At 40.1% G+C, this 19,509-nt stretch overlaps 4 protein-coding genes across 7 annotated transcripts; 1 reads left to right on the top strand and 3 right to left on the bottom strand.

The window, feature by feature from the left end:
• Positions 1 to 259: 259 nt before the first annotated feature.
• Positions 260 to 3,178, bottom strand: tomt (transmembrane O-methyltransferase). The gene is made up of 4 exons (XM_003449319.4): positions 1,494 to 3,178; positions 1,193 to 1,389; positions 904 to 1,026; positions 260 to 779 (listed from the first exon to the last, which is right to left on the bottom strand). Exons 1-4 carry the CDS (start codon positions 1,753 to 1,755, stop codon positions 582 to 584), a joined length of 780 nt encoding a protein of 259 aa, XP_003449367.1. The 5' UTR covers positions 1,756 to 3,178; the 3' UTR covers positions 260 to 581.
• Positions 3,179 to 3,317: 139 nt separating this feature from the next.
• sfrp2l (secreted frizzled-related protein 2 like) lies at positions 3,318 to 7,644 on the bottom strand. Its single transcript, XM_003449320.5, has 3 exons — positions 6,750 to 7,644; positions 4,822 to 4,902; positions 3,318 to 4,643 (listed from the first exon to the last, which is right to left on the bottom strand). Exons 1-3 carry the CDS (start codon positions 7,261 to 7,263, stop codon positions 4,228 to 4,230), a joined length of 1,011 nt encoding a protein of 336 aa, XP_003449368.1. The 5' UTR covers positions 7,264 to 7,644; the 3' UTR covers positions 3,318 to 4,227.
• A 3,094-nt stretch (positions 7,645 to 10,738) lies between these two features.
• On the top strand, positions 10,739 to 14,308 carry lamtor1 (late endosomal/lysosomal adaptor, MAPK and MTOR activator 1). Of its 2 annotated transcripts, none has more exons than XM_003449257.4 (5): positions 10,739 to 11,008; positions 11,798 to 11,934; positions 12,028 to 12,105; positions 12,323 to 12,446; positions 12,566 to 14,308. In XM_003449257.4, the coding sequence occupies exons 1-5, from the start codon at positions 10,961 to 10,963 to the stop codon at positions 12,656 to 12,658; spliced, it is 480 nt and encodes a 159-aa protein (XP_003449305.1). In that variant the 5' UTR covers positions 10,739 to 10,960; the 3' UTR covers positions 12,659 to 14,308. The 2 variants fall into 2 exon arrangements, with proteins under 2 accessions (XP_003449305.1, XP_005454412.1); XM_005454355.3 differs by having other exon boundaries at positions 11,795 to 11,934.
• lrrc51 (leucine rich repeat containing 51) lies at positions 12,813 to 17,942 on the bottom strand. 3 transcript variants are annotated; one of them, XM_025898296.1, is made up of 6 exons: positions 17,782 to 17,866; positions 17,434 to 17,545; positions 16,538 to 16,743; positions 16,307 to 16,455; positions 16,111 to 16,187; positions 15,625 to 15,745 (listed from the first exon to the last, which is right to left on the bottom strand). In XM_025898296.1, coding segments are annotated over exons 1-6 (564 nt in total). In that variant the 5' UTR covers positions 17,800 to 17,866; the 3' UTR covers positions 15,625 to 15,743. The 3 variants fall into 3 exon arrangements, with proteins under 3 accessions (XP_003449369.1, XP_025754080.1, XP_025754081.1); XM_003449321.4 differs by lacking the exon at positions 16,111 to 16,187 and having other exon boundaries at positions 12,813 to 15,745; positions 17,434 to 17,526; positions 17,782 to 17,942; XM_025898295.1 differs by lacking the exon at positions 16,111 to 16,187 and having other exon boundaries at positions 12,813 to 15,745; positions 17,782 to 17,862.
• Positions 17,943 to 19,509: the final 1,567 nt, after the last annotated feature.

Raw genomic sequence — 19,509 nt, 5'->3', positions numbered from 1 at the left:
ATATTAACATAAACTTTAATAAAAATGTAATTTTAATTTAGGTTTAATTTGCATTTAGATTTGCATTAAATTTTGGAGTGTGAGTCTTTCAAATTTGGGAGTTAGAAAAAAAAGAAGCCTTAAAAAAGTTGTTTATTTGAGTCTTTAAACAAAAAGAAGACATGAGATGCTGAGAAGTCACAACAAAGTCCCAGTAGAATAAAAGGTGATTGGAGCTTATAAGACACCTAAACTGGAGATTCTATATATAGAAATATAAACAAAGTGTCAGCCTTTTGTTTTAAGATTTAATTTAGCTTTTTTTGTTTTTGTGGGTAAATGTTGCAGTAACTGATCTCTTTTGAAATCGGTAGGGCACTAGGTCAAGCTCCTTCTTTACCCAGAATGCACTAGTAAGTTATTTTGCAATGTATTTCTTCACAGGTTGAGCTGTATTACACAGACTAGAAATTGAAACGATACCCCTTTAGATGAAGTAATACAGAAGAGAATCATCACAACTTTCCCTAAGAATTTGGACATTTCTGTTTCTGAAGTGTGTGTTTGAGTAACAATATGAAATCTTATCATGATGTCATGATCTACTTGATTCCCTGGTACACCAGCTCAGCCATCCCATCCCTGATGCCCTTACTATACTCTAGCGTGGCCCGGTGGATCCTCCATTCATACAGGCCACTCTTGCGAATATATCTAAGGAACTTTGGAGCACCAGGAAACAGCACATTATCTGCCAGGATAATAGATCCTTTTCCCAGCAGACCAGAGCCCTCGAGCATCTGTAACACACAGAGGCAGCGAGTGAGGCAGCTGGATGGGTAATAGTAAGAAAGAGCAAACTTTTAAGTCAAATATCATATATATAATATACAAATATCCTCTCTAATAATCTATTCTCATTACTTGCAGGTCAGGGAGGTAGCATTTCTTCCAGTGGTCCATGAAGACAAAATCCAGTCTTTCCAAATTGTAGTCAGAGCGCAGCTGAGGGATCACTTCATCAGATGGATTGACAATGAGCTCCACCTGAGGAAAGCACAGCATGATTATCAAAAGTATAAAACTCACAGTGTTTAATAAAATTAGGATAATAATGCCCCAAATGTTTTTGGTCCTTCAGACAGCCTGTGGCACATGAAGTGTACTGAACAAAGAACATTTTTTAAATTGTTTAGATGCTTCTCTATCTCACCGTGTCATCATCAAACCCTGCCAGGCGGATGACTTTCTCAGCGATAGCGGCATTCCTCTGGTCCATCTCGATGCTGTAGAGCCTGGCGCCCAGAGGCAGAGAACGGGCAATCCGCACAGTGCTGTATCCACAGTGGGCACCCAGCTCCAGCACTGTCAGAGGGCTGTGCTCCATCAGCAGCCGGTCCAGGATCTTCCCTAAAAATCAAGGAAACCATACATGCAAATACACACCTAAAGGTGCTTTTTACTTTTTAAAAAAAACAAACAAAGATTACGTTTGCTGTGTTCAAACTCTGCACCTTTTTTAGGTCCAATGTTGCTGATGAACTCCACCTTGCTGCACCAGACATCAAAGGTGTCCAGGATGCTGTCAGGGTCTCCGGGGGTGGCATGAGTGAGGACGTACTGAAAGGCACGCTCCTCTCGGCTCAGACCAGTAACGCAGTCCTTCCACATCCTGATGAGGACTGCCCGATAGAACAGCACAAAGAAGTAACGGTACCTGATAATCAGCGTCAGCAGGAGTGGAAGGAAGGCCAGAGCGATAGCAGGAGACACCATCCTAGCATCTACAGACAGAAACACACATGCACAGGTAGGTTATTTGTCAGATATGTTTTAACAAAGTGCGCCTTGTCTTATTTATTGCAAGAAGTATAAGTAAACCTCCTCCTGTGCTTTTACACTCATCATACTGACTACAAGGATTTTTGAAAGATGTTTTAATAGAATGGCTCTGGAACCCTAAAAGAGGAGACCTTTGGGAACAAATAGTCTACACACACACACACATTTACAGCATGTCATTAAATGATGTCTTCTCTCTCTGTGCTCCTCTTTTCTCTTCTTTAACCTCACCCACCAATCGGTCGTGGCTGATGGCTGCGCCTGCTCGAGCCAAATTCTGCTGGAGGTTTCTATCTTTGGCCTGGTGTTTGCCATAGGGGATCATTTAATTAGTGCTTTTGTGAATTGGCAAATCTTCTAATACCTGAAGTATACCTGTCTGCGAGTTTGTTTCTTTGTCCGCCAACTCCTCCCACAAAATCAGAAAGAGAGCAACAAAACTTGGCGCACAGGTAGATCCTAGCTCCATGAATGTTCTTATCTATGTCACATATGCCACCAGATCCCTGGAAACCACCTAACAACAGTATAAAAGTACCTATTTTTGCATTTGTGCACCCGAAACACCTTATAAAAGCACTGAATCATTTTGATTTCATGATCCACAGCATAAACAGGTAAAATATTACTATTCAATTTCAATTTAACGTTGATAGCTGTCTTAGACAACACTGGGCGTGCTTTCTTTTAAAATTTAGAAATTCTATGATTGGCACAAGGGAATTTGGTTTGTATTATTGCATTTTTTCTTAGCTCAGGTTCATTGAGGAAAGCAGTTGTCTTTTTTAAATAAAGATCAACTGATGTCCTCATAAAAAAAAATCATAATTCAGGGGCAGTGGTACCAATCCCCAAACTACAAAACCATTTACTTATTCCATTTATGCACTATGTGCTTAAACTATGATGTGCTGGCATGTAAAACAGCAGCAGAAGGTAATAGTGCACTGGATAAAGAAAAACTTGTTTCCCAAAGTGTGTCTCTGTTGTGCATTTTTCAGTAACATAGTCTGGTTCAGCTTTTACGTGTGACCTAAGCTGTAAGTAAGGACAACAAAGATACAGAAAAGCCACAATTTTCATTTCATCATTATTTCTTTACAGCAAGGAAATAAATGTACATACATGTGACAGGAAACTGTTAATAATTAAAACACTGATCTTTATTTGTAATCACAAAACATTTCTGAGCTGAATGAACTTCTAATACTCATGTATGCAAAACGACATCTGCACAGAAACAGGTGTAGCCGCTAGTCTCATGCTAAATGTGAAAGAAAGTGCTGTGCCGCTCTAGATGTTTCTACTGCCCCACATAACTGTAGACTCCACAGACTTTCTGCATCACACTGAACAGAATCCATGTTACTCTGAAAGAAAAGACAAACTTACCTGTTTAATAAAAAGCAGAGTAGACTTTGAAAGGTGGCACTTGAGCTGAGGCAGGTGCAGAGACACAGGGAGAAGAGCGTGTGTGTTTAAGAGAAGCTCAGAGACAAGGCTATGAATACTTTATGTATCACGTGCATGACAGGATATATATCCATATTCCCATTTAACGGAAAAAAAAACTACAGCTGTTTAACATCAGGTTTTGCCATTTTTCATGTGACATGAAGAAACCAGTATATTTAGAAAAACAAAATACAAATAAAATGAGCAGCAGGAGAAACAGAAGGGCAGCGTGAAACGGACATTTGATATCTCAAGTTAACGTCAACAGGTGTGCGTCTCTGTGCGGAGTCCAATTTCTTTCTTTACTAAGTCATGATGGAAGGATCAAGAAAAAGCTTATTGATGTATCAAGTAAAATACAAGATTAAAAAAATAAATTGAAGTAAACAGATAAATATATTGCTTGTGTGTGCATGGACATGTCACCACAGAGAGGGGAGATCGGTCTCCACCACAGCAATCATTACAAAAAGATCTCTTAATTCAGTGAATAATTTGATAAAGGAGACAAAATGTAACTCATTTATGTACAAAAAAAAATATATATATAAAAAATATAATGCAATGTTCCTGCCAGTATGATTTTGGATGGTTCAGTAGTGTACACAAACACCAGCTCTCTTAATTTTGTTGATGAGGTGATGATCATTGTTTGCAAAGTCCCGGCTTCTCATTTTGGTAAAAATAATTCTCCGTTTTAATGGAGGCAACTCAGTGACAATAACAATGCAAGGATACATTTTGTAACAAATCAAGATGACGCCTTGGTTTAATTGAAGATTTTACTGATTTTTGATCGTAGCTATCTGAAACTGTCTGAACTATCAGCTGTTCACCAGTTAGCAGCTGGGTCCTTTGCTGGACTTTGTGTACATTACTGTGAAGCGCTGGTATTCACGCAGCACAATGAAAGCATCATCTGCAGGAATGTAGATGTGGATGACTCGCCGTTTAAAGCTCTGCACACGGCTGCTTGAGGAGAGCTCGGATGAACTTCTTCAGCTCTTTGTCCCCTCTGCTCCACCTCACCAGTCGAGTCAGCACCAGTCTTCCCTCTTCAGCCTGAGCAAGGGAAAGATACCATCCACCTTTCCCCACCTTTTTTCCTCTTTTTGTGACTTTCTTATCCATCTGCACCACCTCTTGACTTTTCTCCTCATTCTCGTCACTCTCTGCAGAGTCCAAACCAGGACAGGTACACGTGCCTCCTTCTTGGAGCCACAAAGCGCTGTGGGCCATGGCGCCTCCGACTCCTTCTGCTTTCTCAGCCCCTCCCCCCGCCCACCTCAGGATGCGACTGCGGGCCGTAGGCACCAGCTGAAGGTCACCCCCCACTGTCATCATGCTGCCCAGACGCATCTTAAATGCTGTGACAGAGACACGGAGAACACTATTCAACAGGTGTCGCTTCATGCACGTTGTAAATCAACCAGTCTCTGTGACTAGATAAGCTGTCCTGTTTTTGCAAGAGAAATTGCATGCTACAAAAGAAAGCAAAAAGAAATGCGTTTGGAGCCCACGTTATCTATAACACTTTGTTCTCACCATATGGACTGTGGCAGAAGTTTTCCTGGATGTCAATCTCTCCTTCTGCAGCCAGACTGCAGGCTTCACAAATAACACTCCCTGGGGGGATGGAAAAGAAAAAATGGTTAGGTGATTGCAGCAGTCTGCAGTGGGGATATAAAAAATAAATGAATATGGTGGAACTTTTCTCTTTTGTTTTCTTTCTTCCATTAAACTCCAGAGTCAAAGCAGGTCAAACACCTTAAGGCTTCAGTAACCACCTTAAGTAAAAGTGGATTAAATACAACTTTACACATATCCAGAAGGTAAATTGAGTTGCTGCTCCCTGAACCCGCTTCTGCTTGAGGTTTCTTCCTGTTAAAAGGGAGTTTTTCCTTGCCTCTGTTGTCAGGTGCTTGCTCACAGAGGGTTGCTTTATTGTTTGGGTTTTCTCCAAATACTGTAAGGTCTTTACCTTACAGTCTAAAGTGTCTTGAGGTGGCTGTTGTTGTGATTTGTTGCTATATAAATAAACCTGAGTTAAAACTGAATTGAATTTTTTTAAATGGCTGCTGTCAAAGAGGTGTGATTGCAGTACTGTAAAAATTACATTCAGTAATATGAGAAAAATGCACTTTAAGTATCAAAAAGCAGAAAAATGGCTTCAGAAAATGTAAACTACATTTATAAAAATGAAATAAAACTACAGCACTCCAAGTGCAATGTTATTTATTAAAATGAAATATCATTTGAAAAGTTAAAACATTGCCATGTACAGTACAGAGAGTATATTATAAGTGAAGTGTAATTAGTACAGTTTACATATGACTGGAGTATATGTATATGACTTGATGCAGCAAAGTGGAAGTGGAAGCACTTTAATGTACAACCTTGTCAAAATGGATGACGTCACAATACAATCATGTAGTTGAATTTAGTTTTCTTAAAAATTATTATTATTATTATTATTGGACAATTGTACTTGTCTGAGGCTTCAACAGTTACTCCATTAAAGTTAAATGTGTTAATAAAATTTCAGTTCAATTACATTTATATAGGAGCAAATCAGAAAAATAGTGCTTCGCAGTGCTTTATATTGTACAGTAAAGACCCTACAATAACAGAGAGAAAACCCCAATGATCAGACAACGTCCTATGAGCAAGTATTTGATGAGAGTGGGAAGAAAAAAAACAGAACAAAACACCCTTTTAACAGGAAAAGACCTCTGTCACAACCAGGCTCAGGGAGGGGCCCTGACTGGTTCGGGGTGAGGAGAGGAAGACAGGACAAAAGAGAAGAGAGCCAGAGATGAATAATAACTAATGATTAAATGCAGAGAGGTGTAAACTATGTGTAAAAGCATTGTGAGTAAAAGCCCCCCAGCAGTCTAGGTCTATTGCAGTCTGACTAAGGGAGGATTCAGGGTCGCCTGATCCTAACCCTAAGTATAAGCTTTATCAAAAAGGAAATTTTCAAGCCTAAAAGTAGACAGGGTGTCTGTCTTCTGAATCCAAACTGGGAGATTGTTCCACAGAGAGGGGCCTGAAAGCTTAAAGGCTCTGCCTCCCATTCTACTTAACTGTCCTAGGAACCACAAGTATGCCTGCAGTCTGAGAGAAAAGTGCTCTATTGGGTTGATACGCTACTATGAGGATTATGATTATGGGAGAAACACTTGCATTTTAAAGGCTTATTAAAATCTTACATGAAACACTAGAAGAGCTTATGAACATTTGCAATGAAAAAGAAAACATGAGAAATCTCTGCAGTTCAGTGTTTATGAGAAGCTTTTCTGGAGTGAGTGAGCAACATTTCCTTAATGAATGCAGTGGAAATAAAGGAAAAGGATAAACTAGAAGAAAAACACAGTCTAGCAAACCGCATCCTCAGAGCTGTACTTGAGTACTTGAGAACTTCCCAACACAAACTTGTTTTGGTGGAGTATGACACAACTCTGTGCACTGACCTTTGGGCACCTCCTCGTGCTTCGCCTCCTCTGTTTCCCGCCCATCCTGCTCCTCGGATACGGGGATGCAGAGCTCGGTTCCGTGTGGGAACCGGGTGCAGTTAAACATATAAGGCCAGGGGAAGCCGAAGGCGCTCATCACCGGCACGCAGCCATCCCGTACGGCCTCGCACAGGTTCCTGCAGGGGCTGACCGGCCCGCTGACCTCCGGGAGACACACCGGAGCGAAGAGCGAGCATAGAAACTTCTTGGTGTCCCGGTGGCAGTGCTTGGAGATGAGTGGCAGCCAGGCTGCAGACTGCTGCTGGACCTCCCTCAGTGAATCATGGCCGAGCATGTTTGGGATCCACATGCTCCTGTAACCGATCCCGTGGCACAGAGACATAGTGCTCGGTATGGGTTTGCACACGGAGCGGAAAGTGGGTTTGAACCAGAGCGACGGTTCCGGAGGCGCGCTGTCAGAAGCGTGAGAAACTCCAAAGAGCGCAATGAAAGAGAGCAGAAAAACAGGCATCGTTTTGTCTTCAGTCTAGCGCTCCTGCTCTTCTGTCTGGACTTGACCGGCATGTAGGTGTAAACGGAGAGGTGTGGAGGAAACAGGGGGTTAATGAGAGGCCAGGCGCCTCCCAGTCACCATCCCACCCCATCAGACTGCTGCTGTCTGTCTCCACGGCAGTGTCAGTGGGGGCGTACGGATTGTTTCCTTAGTTTGGGTTGTCAGTAATGTTAAAAACATTTGTGTGCAGCGCCATAAGACAGAAAGAATAAACTTGTGCAATATTATTTGAACTTATAAGAAATATTCACCAGCCTCCAAACGTATGTGTATTGACAATAATGCACTAAAAAGAATGGAAAGTCTATCCAAATGGTGACTTTTGTGGTATGTAGACCATGAAAAGTGCACACCGGAATCAGATGATGCTCCCAGATTACCATTTTATTTCTGTTCCTGGTAAAACTGAAGTAAAAATTTCATCAGCAATGTGTCTGTGACACTCAAATAAGAGTAAGAACAACTGTGTAAATATGTCTGGAATCCAGGCCATTTTCTTGCACTGTGTTTATTTATTCATTTATTTATATAATTTAAACTGTTGCTTTTTATGCCATTCTGCTATTTGTTTGAGTCTTTTTTAATTGCTCTTATTTTATACTTTCTTTGTTTTTACAAAATATAAAAAATTGGAAATGTATGTCTAAGTAACAAACAAACAAATAAGGTAACAGTGACAGTGCAGCAGTTTTTATGTCTGCTCTAAAAGACATGAGCTTTCCTTATTGTGAAATGAATTGCTGGAAATAAAATGTAACTATCGTGCGTTTGAGAAGCTGTATGTGTGTGGTACCCTGTCATCGCACACAACCCCAGGGTATATCAGAGAGCCTTTAATCTTTCCCAGTGAGTCTGCCATATGTACAATGACATGTCTTATCCTGCCCCATCCTCCTGGACTTTGCTACAGTAGCCTATTGTAAACGCAGGAGCAGTTCATACTTGCTTAAATATTTGTAGTTTGGTTTATCCTAATTTCCTATCTTACTTCAAAGCAAAAAGAAAGAAATGCAGTGTTCAGACAAGTTAGAGTCACTCAATACAGAGTAGAGAATTAATGACAGAGGCACAGCGCTTTGTTACTTTGCCTATAGATTATTATGGACATTAAAAAAGTACTCTTCAGGGCAATACAGAACAACAAAGTGGGATACTTGTAAGATGATTCATAAGATAAGATAAGATAAGATAAGATAAGATAAGATAAGATAAGATGACCTTTATTAGTCCCACACGTGGGAAATTTGTTTTGTCACAGCAGGAAGTGGACAGTGCAAAAGTTATGAAGCAAAAATTAGAATACAATAAGAATAAATACAGTACACAACTGTACAGAATAGAATAAAATAAAATACTATATACAGTAGAATAAAATAGAATAAAATATACAATAAGATAAAAATAGAATACAAATGCTATATACAACTGAGTAAAAATACAACGATGCCAGAAAAGATTATTGCACTTAGTGTTATTGCACATGTGTGGATGTGTGTGTTTGATCAGTTAAAGTCTTTGTTGTGGAGTCTGACAGCAGTGGGGAGGAAAGACCTGCGAAATCTCTCCGTCCCACACTGTGGGTGTTGCAGCCTGCCACTGAATGAGCTGCTCAGTGCTGTCAGAGTCTCCTGCATGGGGTGGGAGATGTTGTCCAACAGGGATGACAGCTTAGCCACCATTCTCCTGTCACTCACCACCTCCACTAGGTCCAGAGGGCATCCTAGAACAGAGCTGGCCCTTCGGATCAGCCTGTTCAGTCTCTTCCTGTCCCCAGCAGAGATGCTGCCGCCCCAGCAGACCACACCATAAAAGATGGCTGAGGCCACCACAGAGTCATAGAAGGTCTTCAGGAGTGGGCCCTCCACTCCAAACGACCTGGGTCTCCGCAGCAGGTACAGCCTGCTCTGCCCTTTCCTGTAGAGGGCGTCTGAGTTATGAGTCCAGTCCAGTTCATTGTTCAGATGAACACCAAGGTACCTGTAGCTGTCCACAGTCTCAATGTCCATACCTTGGATGTTCAGTGGTTGCAGTGGAGGATGTTTGTGCCTGCGGAAGTCTACCACCAGCTCAGTAATGTAATACTCTATAATCAAGTCCAACTTAACATGCTTGGATCCAGGGAAGTCCCTTTATTGACCCCAACCTATACTGTCTCCTGTTGGTTCTGTGTGTTACATGAACTTCCTAATTACTGCCCACATATACAGAACTGGGTAATAGTCTTCAGCAAACCCATATTTCTAATGCTCTATTTCCAAAGAGCCCAACTTCTTCATGTTTATTGTAGGCTTTTAGAGCAAAATTCTTCAGTCTTTCTGAAAGTCTTCCAGAGTTTTTCTTTGTATATATGCTGCTTTTTCACTCACTTCCTTCGCTTTTAAATTTTTTTATTTATCATTTATTTATCCAGGTAAAAATCTCACTAAGATACAATTGTCATTTCCAAGAGAGACCTGTTATTTCTTCAGTACAGTCCTTGTACCTGACCATTGTCAGAGGAATGTTCTGTTTCTTAAGCCACTTAATACTGACGTAGGAATCATTCAAACATAAAAAAGCCACCTATAGCTTAAGAGATGAACCAGTGTTGTGTCTACACTTAACAGGCAATTTAGCAAAGAGTCATTAGACATCTAATCACTGCCAGCTGGTTGCAAAAACAAATAATTGTTCCCATTTAATAACTTAAATCTACTGACACAGTTTGATGGGCTTAAATTATGATTTTTGCAGGTGATTCCGAAAGAGATATTAGCTTAAAACTGGGTGTCCAGCGAGTCCTTAACAACTTTAAGGAAACTGCACAAGTGGAGGATAAAAGAAGGCAGGTCTAAAAAAAATATTAAAGCAGAGAAACAGTATCTGAAAAGAACAAAACAATGGATGAACCTTTTGCTTCATAATATTGTCAGTGTGTATCAGCAGGTCAGGAAGCAGGTACAACATGAACTGTTTATAAAATATGGTGGTGACTCTGTAAGGTTTTTGGCTGCATTTCAGCCAGTGTTCAACCTGAGGTTTCTTTCTGATATGCCCATCCTGTTCACTTCCAATTAAAAAAATAATAACATCTGCAGCTCTGCCACCTCCAGCTCCCTACTCAATAGCAGGTCTCACTACCATCTGGCACAAATCACTCAGGACACTCGTCTTCACCCACTCCATCCTGGCTCCACTCTCTTCTTCACCTCTTTTGTGCACTGTCCATTGATTTGGATGGTTGACCACAGGTATTTAAACTTATCTACCTTTATTGAATCTTCATTGTTACAAAAAACAGTACGTAAACAATGAATAAATAATGAAACCATCAAAAAGCCATATACTAAAAATGTCTTATATCAGTATTAATATATTACTTATTTATTTATCTATTTATCATTCATTCAGCTCACATTCAAAGCTTCCTCTTCACGTGACGAGGGCCGACGCCGCTTCTCAAAAACCGGAAGTGGTTCTTGTGTTGTTGGGCTAGAGCTGCTGTCATGTGATAGCTCGCTGCTGCTTCTGACAGTAGCTCCTTACCTTTAGATGAGGTTATAATACAACCACGCTGGAGACAAGTTTTATGTTTGCTGGAGAAGAACAGCACGACTGGTTTCTGACGGAGAGAAGGGACGCCGGGGTTGTGTAGTGTCGGCCGTCGGACGTTGCCATGGGTTGCTGTTACAGCAGCGACAACAAGAGCGAGGACGGGAACAAGGTAGTTAGCTGTTAGCAGGCTAAACCCGATATGTGAAAGCTGGACAATTTTAGAAGTGGAGTACCTAATAGTATATTATCCCTTTGGGCATATTTCCCCGCAGACGGTACACGTGAGTAATGCGTGACGACGTTACCAAGTGGTCGTTTTCTAGCGGTTAGCAGCTTGCTATTGTAAGTTAGCCTTTGGGTAGGCCTTTTATGAAGTACAAGCCAGTTAACTTATCAAGATGAAAGCTTTAGAAAAGCTTTAACAGATCCACAGGCAAAGAGATGTGTTTTAAGGCTTTGTTTATGTTCTTTTCTTATATAAAGTGGTTTTTAAGCGAGGTGAAAAGTAAAGTGTTGCGAAATGTGTTAGGACAAACAGCAAGGTGAGGGACATTTGGGATTTTATTTTCATGTAGTCATATGACCCTCAAGATTCCCAGCTATTTTTAGTTTCGAGAAATAAGTCAGTTCTTCCTTCATGCATCTTTCCTCATAGCAGTTTAAAGGAGCAATGGGGACAGAGTGAAGATCTATAGTTTTCTCTGCCTGCCTGTGTTGTGCTCATATATTTCTTTTAGACTGAAGAAATGACTTTTGGAGTATTTGTAAGAGCACCACAAGTTCCAGAAGTCATACTGTGTGCGTTGTTGCATTACTATAATGAAATTTAATGTATATTTTTGGCTTTCTACCCCCCCCCCAAAAAAGGGTTAGCTAAATTTAAAGTGGTCTCAACTGTCATAATTATCTTTGATTTAGAAGGAAAAAGAAGTAAAATTTCATGACTTTTTTTAAGCAGGAGAGAGAGCCGCTGATCTCCCCAAACCCTCCCAGCAAACCACTAAATGGCGGGACCAGCTGGAACCCTGGCCCTGGCTCGTCAGCACTGTCAAATGAACAGGCCCTCCTTTCATCCATCCTGACAAAGACGGCACAGTAAGACGCTCTTTAATGCAAACGTAGACATGCCACTGACAATAACGCAGGAGTGTCTGTGTAATAAACATGCCGTTATCCCCTGTACATCAGGAACATCATTGATGTCTCAGCAGCAGATGCCATCATGGTGGAGCCGCACGAGTACATGGACAGAGCTCGACAATACAGGTATGCAAAAACACGGTTTATAGCTTGATGGGTTTTCTTTACTGGCTGATAATAATTTTGGTTGGTGCTTCAGCATGTTGTTTGATTTCTACCAAATAGAGCAGCCTTGTTTAGACTAAAACACAGGCTAAACTCTAGCTCCTCAAAGCACAGTCTACTGGTTTAAGAGAACTTAAATAGCAGCACAGCTAATTTCTCTATGTTTTTCTCTCTTCAGTACAAAGCTGACTGTATTGAGCACCAGTCTGCCTCAAAACAAAGCCCTCGCTCTCCCCTCCCTCACCAGCCAGCCCCACCAAGTACTTGCGAGTGACCTGGTGCCATACTCAGATGTTCAGCAGGTATCCATATGTGTAACATACTCTGAATGGGGCTGTGTGATTCCTGCCCAGAATCCCCAGTCGTGTCATTTTAAAGACAGCTGAGCAGTTAGAATTTGACTTATCTTTTTTCTTTGCAGGTGTCTAAGATAGCAGCCTATGCTTACAGTGCAATCTCTCAAATCAAAGTGGATGCTAAAGAAGACTTGGTGGTCCAGTTTGCCATTCCCTGATTCTGCAACTGTGGCCTGCATATCGTTGCTCCAGTCCCACTTTCTTCGTGTCACTCCTGCATCCTCAACCTCCAGCCCCACCCGTCATTAAAACATTTTGGTCCTCCTGCTTTCTGCTCTAAACTGCTTCAAAGACAGAGACAATGTAGGGTCGTACCCTGTGGCTGTCCTCGAGTGTAATTAATTCAGTGACAAATGGAAGATGGGTTTGAGCTCATATGTGCATCAGCGAGGCCTCCAGCTGTGGAAATCAACCTTTTTGATGATCTCTTAAAAAAAAAAAAGAAAAAGTTGTCCAGGGGTGTTTTTAGTTTCTTTGTTTTCTAAGAATCAGAGCTAGCTTGTCACCTTGCTGATATCTATGTTGGACTCACCTGGGATAAAGCTGTTGGATTTTTGGCACAAAGCTGTTGGCTGTTGGTTAATACAATACATTTGATAAAATCTCCACTGAAAATAAGGGATCACTGTGGCGTGGAATATTGCAAATAATCATTGCACCACATGTCTAATATTTTATTTACCAGGGTAAAAAAAAGCAAAACAAACCCCCAAACATGATTTAATCTTTACGCTTCATATATGTTTAGCTCTGTTTAACATCCTTGATGTCACCAGACATTCTTCAGTCTTTATCCCTGAGCAGCAAGAAGTATGTTAAAATTAGCACCAGAAAAAAGGAATGACACACTTTTTCTGCCAAAATTAAAACGTTATCATTTAGTGAAGTATGCTGGCAACCATACACAACTCACACTAACCAGGCTAGAGGGAATTTCAATGACATTTGACAGTGACAGTGGAGTAACCTGTTATTCCAGTCGAGGCCAAACCTTAAATAACCTTTCCTTGGCTGGCGGGTGAGGATGCAGCTTTTCTTGGGTCACAATTCTGGAGTTTACAGGCGGCGCCGTGTCCTCTGCGCTTATCTAGCATTAAATAAACGAGCAGGCCAGAAGTTCAAGTGTAATATTCAAAGATGAAAGTGAGTGGTTGGGTGTGTGCGAGTGTGTGTAGGGACAGATATTGTGTCTTCATGCCTTTGTACAGAATTTTCTGCTTGAATATAAAAAAACAAAACATGATGGATTGTATGAAGTCCCTCCTTTTTGTAGAGACTTCACTGGTCAGAATTGGCTAAGATCTTGTGGCGATAAGTTTTTATGAAACACAAGAACACTTTTAAGGCCTGCATTTGTTAAGCTTTTAAACAAAGAGGTTTCCCCTGCAATATGATTGGATTTGTTCATAATCAGAAACTAACCGTTATAGCAGTGCAGCAGGGGAGAGGGTGTTAACAATCAGTCTACAGCAGCAGACAAAATGAATCGATCCCTTTTTGTGATTATTTATTTCTGTTTCTCGAGTATATATTTGCTCCTTGGAGGAGAGCACGACTGTATGTGTGGGCAGGGAGCACGGTGAAGTGCTCTAGACTCTAAAGGGATAATCTGCTAGGCTTTGATTATTTAAACCACGCGACTGATCTGAGCTTTTTGCAATGGGTTCTTGGCATTTAGTTTTCCTTTTACGTTTGTTACTCAACTGTGTAATACTACCTTAAATATGTTTGTAATGTCTTAGGCTAGTACCAAAAAGTTTTAGTTTTGTTTTTTGTTTTGTTTAATTCATTAAAGACTTTTAACAAACTGCTCCTGTCCTGACCTCAGTGTGCTCTAATGTCAGATGTAATTATTCAGTGATGCTACAGAGATGGTCAACAGCACTATCTTTAATTTAACTTTGTCGCAAACAGTATTAAAATATTTCCAAAACCCACATGAATGATCAGATATCTGGATGTGAATGAGAACATTTAGCGATATATGGATAAAGAACAGTAATGTACTACAACACTACTAATTCTGAAGTACAGTTACTATCAGTGGCCTCATCAGTCAGCCACGCTTGAGTTAACTGATTTAAAGAAAAGTCAGGTGTCTCTCTTTTTTATGCCTTTTTTGTATACTGACTTTGGTATATTTAATAAAGCCATGCAAAATTACTATTAAACTTAGTTCTGAGTTATAGGCCCTGCTAGTAAACAGAAGTAGGCTGAATTTTGTCACTTTTTGGCCTTTTTCTGAGCTCTCATACCTGCTCAGTACAAGAGATGACTATACAAAATGCAACACATGTAAGCTCTTTTTAAAAAAATTGGAGAGAGATTAAATTGGTGCAGATTTGCTGCTGCAATTGTGACATATTCCATGATATTAATGCTCAAAGGGTCGTTGTTTCCCAGAGCCTCTCCCTCTTCTTTTATTTTTCTCTCTATGACCCTCCTGCTTTCTCTGCAGCTCTCAGTCACCTTCTTATCCATCCTTAGTATTTAAGGACTGACTTGCCATCCATTCAATGCCAGATCGTACAGCTAGTTTTTTAATGGTAATGTCAGCCTCTTTATTCAATGTTTGGATTAATCCCTTCGTGTGTGCTTCATTCACACACACACAACAATCCTCGTCAACAACAGGCTGTCTCCCCATGATCTGCAGTGAGTTTGGTTCAGAGACTTAGAATGCATGAAATTTTGACTCACCCCTCAATGGAAGCTTGTTTCTGTCACAGAAAAACACATATTTTGCCTTCCATAAGTCTAAATTTCAATTTTTTCCCTCAATTTCAAGTTATTTTCGGATTAGTTTTAGTTAGTAAATACAAATTTTGATATAATAATGCTACATTTTGATTTGTGGGTGTACTTTAGGGACATGTAAATCTGAAAATGTTCAGTATCAGTGTCTGGGTAAAGCTTTCCATGGCTTCATCGAATATATTAATACATTAATGCCATTGTACCAGAAAAACCCAGACAAACCCTGAGTGGGTCATCTGAGAGGCACTCTGATTTTTCATACACTGATCCTACATCCATCTAAACCACCTTAATAAAGTGTGCACTGGACAAACAGGTAAAGAATATCAGTTTATGGATGGAGACGAGCCAGCAGTCACTGGTTAACCTTGCTGCTCCTGCAGCGGCTGTTGCTCTGGTGCCAGATCTTTGCCAAGACTCGCTCCTGTCGCGTTATGGCGCTGAAGTCCATCGTCTTTAACCGAGGCAGGACGGATATCACGCGATTCCTACATACAGAAAGACGCCCAATAAATATCTTAGGCACATTTTGTAGACATTTATACAGAAATAACACTGAATACTAAAGAGGCCTCATCTTTGTAAACTCATCCAAAATTTATCTTGTGTAACCAGCACTGCAAACATACTCTAAATGAATGAAGAAGCTGCTGTCACTCATTAGAAATCGGTTTTAAACAGAGGCGTCTCTGTCTGCAGAAGGACATGAGCCTGCAGTCACTGCACTGTATGTGTTTTTGTAACCGGTGTTGCTATGCAGACTAGGACAAGTAATATGAACCCGATCTGCATTTAAGCACCTGTTACAATGTTATGCACTTAGATGCTTGCCGAGCACTCATGTCTCACTTAGAGACATCTGCAGAATGAGAGCAATCCCTCATTCTACACCTCTGAGGTGTCTGAGCTGCTGATTGTCTGGACTTGGTTCTGTAAACAGCAAACTACCATCAGCTTCTATAAAATATCTCACATTTAAAACACATTAAAGCTCCCTGGGACGTGTGACGAGTGTGTTTAGTGTAAAATACAGCTGAGAAAGTCTCCACCTGTATGCCTTGTTGGTTTCTATGACATTTCCATGCAGAGTGATGGTGTGCAGATGTGCCAGCACTCCCAGCCTGTCCACCTCTGACAGAATAAAAATGCTGTTTCCATGAAGGTACAACACACGTAGTTCACGCAACTCACACAAGACCTGGAACACACATGTGTACACCAGCTTCAGATGTACTTCAGATGTAAAACAAAGATAAGCAGCTGTTGATAATGACACTCACGTGGTCTATATGTGCGATTTTGTTGAAGGAAAGATCCAACCAGGTTAGATGTGCCGGCTGAGCCAGGAAATGGCTAACAGTCTTCTGGAGGTCATGAAGGTCGGTGATGTTGTTGTTGTTGAGGCGCAGGGAACAGCTGAGATATTTCATCTCTGAATTTCTCTTTAAAGGCCGCAGACCGCTGTTGGGCTCCTCTATCCATGTGTCTGAAACCCCAAATAAAATAAAACAAAGTGGATATTGTGTGGCCTGTGATTGTGTTTGACTTTGTGTGCTGTTGTATTAGTGTTGCCATCTTTTTCATTAATATAAAGGACTGGAGGCTTCACAAATCCCTCCGACGTAACATAAAATTCTCATTAAAAATGGTCAGAAATTAAATTAAAATTCTCAATCGATACTCACAAATATATTTAACATTTCTCTCTGAGGGGTGCTTGTAGTGAAATAAAGATAGATGAGAAATCTAAAGTGCAAATGTTCCAGACTTCAGACTGCCATTGTCCAGTCTGAAATGTGATAATCTTCTGAGCCCCACCCAAACCCACTGTCAGAGCTCTGATCATCACTTCTTTAACTTAAATTTCCAACAACAGCTTTTTCCCTCAACTAATGTAAGTTATGTATACATTTTAAAGCTCCATGGCCCTGTTTTATTAGTTCAGTTTCTTTTCAAAACATAAATATTTCACAGTGATTTTAAATCCTATATTTTAAATGGACTTTGAGTTACACCAAAAGGATTATCATTTAATTTGGCCTATATGCATCTTATCCTAATAGGTTCATCGTATAGCATTAAGTCAGAGAGAACTAATAATTTATTCATTTATTGTAAATGACCTCTTGCAGCCCTCAAGATCCTACATAAAGAAGGATATGGCGAAGAGTATTACCTGTTAAACTGCTGATGTTTTTAAAAGATAAATCCACCGGAGCTCCATACATAGTCACCCGCCAGCAGGGGGAGATGATGTTACGGTGAAGTACTGCGTTTAACAAGAACGTCTTTAAACACAGCATGAACATAAACACAAACAGCACGAACAAAACGTTTGTGATATGAGTGAATAACACACGCTCACTGCAGATAATGAATGAAAGCGTCTGTAAAAGCACCATAAACGTGTCATGGTCTGTCAAGTCATGCTTCAGTATGCTAAGCAGCACATTTGAGCCATAAACGCTATTTCTAACCATACTGATCAGTTTTAATTATTTATATGTATATTTCATACACTTACCCAGAGTGTTAGGTACATTATACAGCTACCAAACGTCACGGTGGCACATTAGCTTCCTGTAATGAGACAACAACCCGTTTCTATAGAAACGACCGAGTGCAATATGGAACTTGTAGTCCAAGCCAGTCTTGCCAATCGGCAGACATCTTGAAACACTTTCCTGTTCTGCAAAATGCAATGAAATGAACTAAATCTGTTTGAATCATATCTACCACTTTGGATCTGTTTCGTCTGAATGTGGATCTGTCCTTTTCAGCTTCCTTACAGGAAGAAATGTGGACTCTGTTTGGATGAAAATTTCAAAGGTGGATAATGTCAGAGACTTTAATGGACAAAATTAAGTAATGTGATAAGTAAAATATTTTTTTAAAAAGCCAATGGTCAGAAAATTCTCTAAAAACATACTATTTGCAAAGAAATGAACACCGTTCTGATCATGTGTTAATATGATGAATTTAATTTAATTGCATGACATTAATGCAAAACTTATTTAACTGTATGTATGAACATAAGCGATCATACATGCAGCTAAGTTCCCCTCCCCCCCTTATGAACATTGATTGTTGTTACTATCAAATTCGATATTATGTCATCATGTACTTGAGGAAAAGACATGAAAAAAAAACAAAAACTGAGAGGGGATCCAGTATGCATTTTGAGGTGAAAATAACTTTGAGCAAAGAAAAGTTTAACTCTTTCATGCATGAATTATGACAATCTCAATCAGGATTTTTTCTTAAGTATTTTTATTCATCTTTAGGCATGAAAAGATGAATAAAAATACTTAAGAAAAGAAATCCTGATTGAAATCCTAATTGATGCATGAAAGGGTTAAATAACAATAATTACAATGAAACACATATAGCAACATTAAACGACCAGTGGGTGGCAGGGTATGGAGTGACACATCAATGCCCAATGTAGTGGTTTATTTTGCCTCTTATCTGTAGTTATTTATACTTAATTTAATAACTGTACAGTACTCTGTTTATAGTAACCATTGTCCTGAATGTAAATATGTAAGAAAAATTGTGTATGTTTCTGTTCTGTGTCCTGTGTACTGTTTGTTTGTATATGTGTCTTTCTGGCTGCTGTTACAACCAAATTTCCCCTGGTGGGACAATTAAAGGATTATTCTATTCTATTCTTATGTGCAAGTATACCATCAACACTGACACAATAGCTGTCCACTGTAGTGACCACTATGTGTGAAAGAGTTATTTTGAGCGAACAAAATTCATTGCTGCGTGCAAGAAATGTATTTCAGTGTTTGCTATTTATCCATATACACACACAATAACAGCCCTTCTCTCTCAGTTGTTGGCATTTGCTCTCGCTCAGATCTCTGCTCTATGTGCTGACGGACATCTGTGGACCTTCTCTCAGTGTGTCACTCCTGCTCTCAACATCTGCACCCTGCGCTCAACTTTTTCTGTACACGTTATAAATGTGCCACAAAATCAACCAATCACAGACTTGGGTGCAAAAATTCTGACTGGCTGTTTTGGTCTCCAATCAGCTCGCTAGCTACTGCATGCCGGTGTTGTGCCAAAAAGTGATTGTCTGCTAAAAACTGATTTCCAGTATTTGCCAAAAACTGATTGCTTGTATTTAAACTGTATAAATAACTTATTGGTCTATAATATGTGAAACATATGTCAAATGTATCCCTCATCAATGATATCAAGTCATCTTGAGCAACAAACAACATTCCTGTAACAAGGTAGA

This window comes from Oreochromis niloticus, linkage group LG14 (assembly GCF_001858045.2).
Source record: "Oreochromis niloticus isolate F11D_XX linkage group LG14, O_niloticus_UMD_NMBU, whole genome shotgun sequence".
NCBI lineage: Eukaryota > Metazoa > Chordata > Actinopteri > Cichliformes > Cichlidae > Oreochromis > Oreochromis niloticus.
Note: the sequence above shows the minus strand (reverse complement) of the source record. Positions and strands in the feature narration are given on the sequence as shown.

What these genes read in the sequence shown, in the direction of transcription:
- tomt (XM_003449319.4), bottom strand. Translation starts at nt 1,755, where the DNA reads ATGGTGTCTCCTGCTATCGCTCTGGCCTTCCTTCCACTCCTGCTGACG. An exon ending in CAGGGTTTGATGATGACACG is followed by an intron (nt 1,027 to 1,192) that starts GTGAGATAGAGA and finishes TGCTTTCCTCAG; the next exon opens with GTGGAGCTCATTGTCAATCC. An exon ending in GCTACCTCCCTGACCTGCAA is followed by an intron (nt 780 to 903) that starts GTAATGAGAATA and finishes TGTGTGTTACAG; the next exon opens with ATGCTCGAGGGCTCTGGTCT.
- sfrp2l (XM_003449320.5), bottom strand. Translation starts at nt 7,263, where the DNA reads ATGCCTGTTTTTCTGCTCTCTTTCATTGCGCTCTTTGGAGTTTCTCAC. An exon ending in GCACGAGGAGGTGCCCAAAG is followed by an intron (nt 4,903 to 6,749) that starts GTCAGTGCACAG and finishes CCATCCCCCCAG; the next exon opens with GGAGTGTTATTTGTGAAGCC. An exon ending in CTTCTGCCACAGTCCATATG is followed by an intron (nt 4,644 to 4,821) that starts GTGAGAACAAAG and finishes TCTCTGTCACAG; the next exon opens with CATTTAAGATGCGTCTGGGC.
- lamtor1 (XM_005454355.3), top strand. Translation starts at nt 10,961, where the DNA reads ATGGGTTGCTGTTACAGCAGCGACAACAAGAGCGAGGACGGGAACAAG. An exon ending in AGAGCGAGGACGGGAACAAG is followed by an intron (nt 11,009 to 11,794) that starts GTAGTTAGCTGT and finishes ACTTTTTTTAAG; the next exon opens with CAGGAGAGAGAGCCGCTGAT. An exon ending in ATCCTGACAAAGACGGCACA is followed by an intron (nt 11,935 to 12,027) that starts GTAAGACGCTCT and finishes CCTGTACATCAG; the next exon opens with GAACATCATTGATGTCTCAG.
- lrrc51 (XM_025898295.1), bottom strand. An exon ending in AAATCGCACATATAGACCAC is followed by an intron (nt 16,456 to 16,537) that starts GTGAGTGTCATT and finishes TGTGTGTTCCAG; the next exon opens with GTCTTGTGTGAGTTGCGTGA. An exon ending in GAAACCAACAAGGCATACAG is followed by an intron (nt 15,746 to 16,306) that starts GTGGAGACTTTC and finishes TTCTGTATGTAG; the next exon opens with GAATCGCGTGATATCCGTCC.